This window comes from Sinocyclocheilus grahami, unplaced genomic scaffold, assembly GCF_001515645.1.
Source record: "Sinocyclocheilus grahami isolate Dianchi unplaced genomic scaffold, SAMN03320097.WGS_v1.1 scaffold1002.1, whole genome shotgun sequence".
Lineage (NCBI taxonomy): Eukaryota > Metazoa > Chordata > Actinopteri > Cypriniformes > Cyprinidae > Sinocyclocheilus > Sinocyclocheilus grahami.
The window spans coordinates 390,979-399,324 of record NW_015506181.1 but is presented as its reverse complement, the minus strand read 5'-3'; the positions used below and the strand labels follow the sequence as shown (position 1 = coordinate 399,324).

At 35.7% G+C, this 8,346-nt stretch overlaps 1 protein-coding gene across 1 annotated transcript in view; it reads left to right on the top strand.

Moving 5' to 3' along the window:
• The first annotated feature begins 2,500 nt into the window (after window positions 1–2,500).
• Window positions 2,501–8,346, top strand: part of LOC107565452 (tubulin epsilon chain-like) — a 20,120-nt gene continuing 14,274 nt past the window's right edge. Inside the window, exons 1-5 of the mRNA XM_016250694.1 lie at window positions 2,501–2,635; window positions 4,081–4,154; window positions 7,000–7,052; window positions 7,195–7,240; window positions 7,812–7,927. Of these exons, the coding sequence (XP_016106180.1) occupies window positions 2,611–2,635; window positions 4,081–4,154; window positions 7,000–7,052; window positions 7,195–7,240; window positions 7,812–7,927 (314 nt within the window). The 5' untranslated portion in view covers window positions 2,501–2,610. The remainder of the gene's footprint in view (window positions 2,636–4,080; window positions 4,155–6,999; window positions 7,053–7,194; window positions 7,241–7,811; window positions 7,928–8,346) is intronic.

Below are 8,346 nucleotides of genomic sequence, written 5' to 3'. Positions count from 1 at the left end.
TCTTATTCCGAGGTCACCGTAGCCACCAGATCCAGTCTGTATCCAGATCAGATGGTCACTGCAGTCACCCTGATCCAGTCCGTATCCAGCCCAGATGGTGGATCAGCACCTAGAGAGGACCTCTACAGCCCTGAATGTCAGCGGAGACCAGAACAACTAGATGAGTCCCAGATACAGATCCCCAGTAAAGACCTTGTCTCAGACGGCCACCGGGACAAGACCACAGGAACCAGTTGAGTCCTCTGCACAATGTGACTTTGCTGCAGCCTGGAATTGAACTGCTGGTTTCGTCTGGGCAGAGGAGAACTGGCCCCCCGTCTGAGCCTGGTTTCTCCGAAGGTTTTTTCTCCATTCTGTCACCGATGGAGTTTTGGTTCCTTGCCGCTGTTGCGTCTGGCTTGCTTAGTTGGGGACACTTCATTTCCAGCGATATCGTCGACTTGATTGCACAGATACTATTTAAACTGAACTGAGCTGGATGATGACATCACTGAATTCAATGATGAACTGCCTTTAACTGAAAATTGAGTGTTTACTATTGTCCTTTTGCATTATTGACACACTATTTTCCAATTTAATACTGTAAAGCTGCTTTGACACAATCTGTATTGTTAAAAGCGCTATATAAATAAAGGTGACTTGTCTTGACTTGACAGCATGTGGTTTGATACGCAGGGATTCATTCTCTGAAATTATTTAGTTTATTTATAAGGTTGTGTAAATTTTTTTTAAGTAGGCTTACAGTAAATTAATGTACAATATCTTTCAGCAGCACATGACTGAACATGACAAAAAAAAAGCTACAAACTTTAAAAAGTAAATAAATAAAATCAAGAAGTAGGCCTATTACAAGCTAGCCTAGAACAAGATGACATTCAAATAACAAACAAAGTACTCAGTTAGACACATAAATATAAAAGGGTAAATAAATCAATAAAATCAGCAGCACAAGCTCAAAAAAGGTACAAAATAATAAAGGGGTGTTAACAAGATATTATAATTGAATTAATAAACTTATACTTATCAGTTAAATACAACAAAATACCAGCTTTTTATTCTTATTTTAATAATTCTTGAAGAGTCAAAACAGGTGGAGACGTGAAAATCTACATTTGTGGATAAAATGCTTTGATAGGGCTGTTCGATTCCGAGATTTTGCTTTGCACAAAATTAACAAGCTGTACACTGAAACAAAATAACCAGAACATTAACAATAACTAATAGAGCTCGTGGTTTATCTGTCAATCAGATGCGCTCTCAGCCACTGATCTATGCTCGGGACGTTTTCTTTTAAAATGATCATTGGCTGATAGAAATGTAAAAAAAAAAGAAAAAAAAAGTATTTTAGATGGAAATAAGATCAAGACCCTTGATGATCTATTCTGTCGTGCAGCGCTCAAAATTGTGGACAAGCCAGGTCCACCGTAAAATAACCTCTGAATCGTTTTTTTAACTGGTTCTTATGACTTCTACTCACTTTTAGCGAGCACGAGGGAGGCGAATGGTAATAAAAATATAAAAATGAAAATAATATTTTATCTCACAACTCTCGCAATTACGGCTTTTAGCGAGCATGAGGGAGGTAATTTGTGCTTCTCAAATAAGGCTGCATCCTAAAATTCAGATGATCTCAGTACCGACTCCTTTTCTTTCAGTTTATTTTCGTGAATTTAAATGTGTGCAGCCTTCCGTGTGAGAGGCATCCATAAATAAGCTTTGTTGATCTGAAAAGATCTCTGAATGAGGAGTCGATTCCCCTTGATGGAAACCTTTGGAATCGACTCTCAATTCCCAACGCCTAGGGATCGATTATTTTTGGAATCGTTTCCCAGCCCTACAACTACAAAAAAACTACAAAACAGAACTTCCTTGCGCACTGTCATACGTCATCAACCAACGACGCTTTGACTTCAAATTGTCGCGCGAGACAACAACCGTCAACTAACAAGCGATGAGTCTACAGATGGATGTAAGATGCAGATAAAAGTAGATAAAATGGTATAAACTAAAAAGATGACAGTCCACCGTAAAATAACCTCTGAATCGTTTTTTTAACTGGTTCTTATGACTTCTACTCACTTTTAGCGAGCACGAGGGAGGCGAATGGTAATAAAAATATAAAAATGAAAATTTTATCTCACAACTCTCGCAATTACGGCTTTTAGCGAGCATGAGGGAGGTAATTTGTGCTTCTCAAATAAGGCTGCATCCTAAAATTCAGATGATCTCAGTACCGACTCCTTTTCTTTCAGTTTATTTTCGTGAATTTAAATGTGTGCAGCCTTCCGTGTGAGAGGCATCCATAAATAAGCTTTGTTGATCTGAAAAGATCTCTGAATGAGGAGTCGATTCCCCTTGATGGAAACCTTTGGAATCGACTCTCAATTCCCAACGCCTAGGGATCGATTATTTTTGGAATCGTTTCCCAGCCCTACAACTACAAAAAAACTACAAAACAGAACTTCCTTGCGCACTGTCATACGTCATCAACCAACGACGCTTTGACTTCAAATTGTCGCGCGAGACAACAACCGTCAACTAACAAGCGATGAGTCTACAGATGGATGTAAGATGCAGATAAAAGTAGATAAAATGGTATAAACTAAAAAGATGACACAGTCCATAGTAGTCCAAGGTAAGAAGAGAGTTCATTTTTAATGGTCATAACTAGAGTTAACCGCCTACTCCCTGTGACAGGGGCTGAAACATGCTCATTTAGAAGTTATAGAGTCATGTCTGTATAGTAACCATGGCAATTTCAGGAAATAGTACTAAATCTTATTTTAAGAAATATGATTTCAGGAAGTTTCTATATTACTGTCCCAGTCTGTTCATGTCAGCTGCTAGGTCTGTATTCAAACCGCAGTTGTCTTCTAGTGTTGAGCTTCTCTCAGCTAACGTTATGTCGGTAATAAAGCAGACTTCCCGTCATGAAGAGCAGAAGATTCATTCAACCCAACCGTGTCCCCTTCAGATTTGAAGCAACTGGATTTTGAATTCTTCTTCTACATACAGAAATACTTACAAACATACATACATACATACATACATGCATGCATGCTAGGGCTGTGCAATTTATCGAAATATCGCAAATGTACATATCGCAATATGCATATCGCTACAGTTTACAATATTTGGGGCCATGAACAAAAGACAAAGAGAAAATCACTCACTGCTCTGACCTAAATAACATTTGTAGCTTAAATAAGAATCAGTGCATATTGAATTCAAAGAGTAAATTCTAAGCAATTTTTTATTTTTCCTTTTTGTTATTCAGTTCCTAAACTCATGTTAAAATGACATTTTTATGTAATGCTTGAGTAAAACACTACCGTTCACTTTCATAAGTTGTTGTTGGGAGGCTTTCTTATTAGAATCAGAATCAGAATGAGCTTTATTCACCACTTAAGTGTGTGCAAACACAAGGAATTTGTTGTGGTTTTACAGGAACTCTTGGTACATACATACATACATACAAATAACCATATATATATATATATATATATATGACACATAGTTATAGAAGTTCACAGAACTGACTAAGAAACAGCTAAGTAAAGCAACAGAGCTAAGCAACAGAGTAAAACTGTTTCATCTGAGCATGTGGCACTTTAAGCATTATCGTATCGCATATCGCATTTTTCTTCAATATCGCACAGCCCTAATACATGCATAAATAAATATGGGTGATCTTTTAGAAATGATTTATCAACACAAGACCACTGATATGCAGGACTTGGTTTGCCATGCTAAAATAAAATGTAGAACTCCGCAATCTATGTATCAGTTAATAAAAATCAAATGAATACATTTTTAAAACTGACAAATATTCATATTTAAAAGTGTTAATTTAATTTATGTTCAAAAGTATGCAAGATCCTCTTCCATACTAAACTAAAAATACTCCACCAGATAATAATATCTCGCAGGGAAAATAAAAATTAAAGTACAAGCTGTCATTGGTTCCCAAATAAACAACAAAAAAGGTGCATAACATGCACACACACCTGACCAAGAATTTCTGTCTTGTTGCCTCATGTCATTGTTTTGTGTGTGTGTGTGTGTGTGTGTGTGTTTTAGTTGGTCAGTGTGGGAATCAGGTGGGCTGCCGCTTCTGGGACCTCGCACTCAGAGAACATGCACACGTCAATCAAGTGAGAAATAATATGACACTATAGAGATGTTTTTCAAATACTTGTCTTTTTTCTAGTAATTTTTTTAAGACTTGCATGAAACTATCTATTTTACAGGTAGACTGAGTATGTAATATTTGTATCCCTTTTATGTAAGTTATGTTTTATGTTGTGTTAAGTTTATTTATCATGTCAGTCATATTCTATTCACAGTAAGATTGAGATTTAATATGTGAATCTCACCAAGCCTGTCAAGAACACATATGGGTCACATTTCACCCTAAAATCAAAAGACAAAAAAGGAAATTATATTTTGCATTAAATGTAAATACATATACAAATATGTTTAAATGTTCATTACATTTTAAAATTGAAACCAGCATAAAGACAGTATAACAAGTGCCTCTACCATGTCTAAATTCTGCTTTAGAGTTATATGGATTGGAGGTTAGCATTGTTTTGATGAGATTTACCATAAAAGGTTTTAAAAACCATAAAACGATTTTCTAAAATCGTTACTGCTGTGCTGTGAGGGAATATCTGGATCTGTTGACACTTCAGTCTGGCCACTTTTGTTTTTTCACACGGTTTTGTTTACTACACACTAGGGATGTAACGATTAACCGCGAGCCGGTCGAAAATCGATTCAAATATGTGACGGTTGAGATGCTAAACAAATCGCGATTCAGTTAGGGGTAGGAGTTTATATGAATGCATGTCTGAGGGGAACTTACTGTCTTTCGATGGTATTTTTTCTTTTCCTCTTGCCTCTATATAATGCATATCAGGGCTCCAGGCTCATTCTTCCCACTTTTGCAACTAACTTTCTCAGCTGGTCGCACGAGCACATGATTTGGTCGCAATATTTTTTTATTTTTTTGCGCTAATAGTTTATAGTTATATGGAAACGAAAGTTGTTAACATTCAACCCATTCTTTATCATCAGTAGTATTATTTGCGATTTGAATACATTTACACACCTTTAATTTTTTAAGACTAAAACAAAAGATGGATTCATTGTTATTCTTAATCAAAAAGCACAACAACTATAAATCAGTAAGATACAACTTGACAAACTAGCTTACAAAACGTTTATTAACAAAAACAAATAAGATGAGGCATGGCACACACCACATGCTGTATTATATACCGACTAATACATTACAGAACGTTTAGCAAACACTGAGGAATCAAATAAATAAATAAAAGAGAGCCTCCATAGCTTAAGGTAAACAGCAAAGATGAGTTTTTCAAAAATGAAAACAAAAAGAGAAGTAAAGCTAACGGTAACAGTGCTTGCATGCTTTTCCCCCCACAAGAATACCAGCATGTTCACCTTCTCTGGTTTAAGAAGTGGTCTTTTACTTGACTTTCTCTTGAAAACCGTCCATCGTTTCCTCAATATGCGCTTCATTTTTGCTGTAGCTGAGTAGGTATACTCTCTAAGCGCTATTTCGTTATGCTTTCAGTTAATTAAAGTTCATAAGTGCAGTGCTGTTTTGTTTACAGCGGAAACCAAGGAAACGCTTTAAGCGCCACCTGCTGGCAGAGAGTGAATCTGCGTCTCATTCAGCTCGTCTGCTGTTTCGGTTTCATGCAGATATTTTTATGTATAGTTTCACAAAACTGAAGTCAAACCATTCTGTTTTTGCTTCAAATTTAGAAATTATACAATGTAATTTAGATTAAAAACTGCTCATGTTGCATGTATGCAGCATCTTTGTTTGGATCATGATTAAAATGCAGTGGTTGCCTCTAATTTTAAATGGAAAGAGCACAGACAAAGCCTTAGTTTGTTTATATGAAGAGATTTATTTTATTTGTGTTATTTATTTGATTTGGGGCTTGTTTTAAATTTAGTTTTGTTATTTACATTCAATTTAAATTTTGTTATTTAGCAAATGCTTTTATCCAAGGCGACTAACAAATGAGGACAATAGAAGCAATCAAAACCAACAAAAGAGCAATAATATGCAAGTGCTATATTATTATAGTGTTATTTCAATTTCACAAAGAAAAGTACAGTATTTTGTCTAAGCAATAATAAAAGGACACATTTTATTTATAATTTGTCTTAAATCTCATTTTGTAAAAAAAAAATCGTGAAATCAAAATCTCGAATCGTGAGTTGAGTGAATCGTTACATTCCTACTACACACATAGCCTACTAAAGCGCATGTGACGCTCGCGGTGATTTCAGCATCTGCCTTCTCACTAAATAGGACATAAATACATGAACAACATCCCCAGAACTGCTCTGAGAGTCAAAAATATATAGTTTCTGCCAGAAATGTATTACTGTTGTTCAGTAGAATGTACGTACAACTACTACTATTAGAATTAAGGAATAATCACAATATTTCTTACATGTTTTAATTTTAATTGTAAATCCCCTTTGTTTGCCAAAAAATTACATTTGTTTAATTTTCATTAATTAAAAGATAAATTAAATTAATGTGTTATGCCTTCATTCGATAACGCAGAATTTCTAAAGAAAAAAAACATTTCATAAGGCTATAAATAAAAGTAGTTTTTATTCATTCAAATAATTAGACATATTAAAACACAGAATTTGGTAACAATAAACAAGGTGAAAAAATATTCATAAGACCCTAAACATGTCATTTTTGTTAAACTTTTTAGTAGATTTGATGTTGAATTGTATACGTTTCATTATTTAATTAGACGTGCTTTTGATAAAAATAAAAAAAAACAGAATCCAAAAACATTTTAATTTGGGAAAAAATAAAACGTATTTCATAGGGCTCTAGCATAGTTATTTATTTATTGTGGTAATTTGAAGGTTGTGTCAAAAAGTTGTTGTTCTAGTCTAGTAGATAAATAGCTGTATTCTTTGTCTCTGCAGATGGGAGTTTATGATGAGGCGCTGAGCAGCTTCTTTAGAAATGTTGACCAAAGGTAGCCTCTCTTTCTTCTCCTTATACTCCCTTCTACTCCGTCCATGTTACTTTGTTTGTGCACATGTCCTCACCTCCTTGCTGATCCACTTGATTTATTGTGGGATCTTATGCGTGTATTTGTGTGTGTGGTGTATTTGTAGAGGAGCAGACTCTACAGGAGGCAAGATCAACGCTCTAAAGGCCAGGGTGAGCACCATGTTAGGTGATGTATTGGAGATGGGGCGTGGAGGCCCATTCGATTTTGGCTGCTACCGTGTGTGTGTGTGTGTGTGTGTATGTGGTCCTGGTAAACTCTACATTATGGGGACAAAATGTCCCCAGAAAGATGGCAATATCCAAAATCCTTGTCCTTGTAGTCAAGGATTTTTTTGGTCCCCATGAGGAAACAAGCTTATAAATTATACAAAATTAAGTTTTTTGAAAATCTAAAAATGTTAGGGGTTTAGGTGTAGGGCCATAGAAAGTACAGTATAAAAACCATTACGCATATGGAATGTCCCCATAAAACATGGAAACCCAACGTGTGTGAGTTTGAGATTTGTGCGGTTTGGCCTGTAGAGCCTATAGATTGTAACTCTCATGGGGATATACATTTACAGACCTACAATTAAAAAATAGTACAACCCTCCCAAGTACTCAGTTGATTAATATATCCAGTACTTGAGTAGATAAAATTACCAATCGTAATAAAAACAGATGTCAATGGTAAGTCCCCAACATAAAAGAAAATCAATTGTATCTGTGTGCGTGTCTGCAGGCCGTGTTAGTGGACATGGAGGAGGGAGTCCTAGGAGAGATTCTGCAGGGGCCGTTGCATTCTCTCTTCAGCAGCACACAACTCATAAGTGATGTCTCTGGTTCTGGGAACAACTGGTAAGAGTCTGTCTTGGCAGGGACTCTGTCACACAGATTCTAAATGCATACTCTGTTCAGTGTGTGAATGTGCAATGATAGCTTTTAAAACAGATACAGTCTTACTAGTGATGGACGATATGATGTTATATACTTTGCAAAGACAGAAATTTGTCAGCAGGTAGAGATTATTTTATACCTTTAATACCACGGTACATCAGATGCATAATTTTTAAAAGTCCTATGCCAAGAACAAAACTTGGGCATGTAAAAAAAAATCACAGCATGAAATTAGTCTTTGGTTCTAATGTGGCATAAAAATTTTAAATTATGTGTGCAGGTTGCTGTCAAAACCTATTAGGCATTACTGCAGTGTTGTAGTACTTAAAGGGATGCTTCACCCCAAAATGAAAATTTTGTCATTAAGCACTTACCCCATG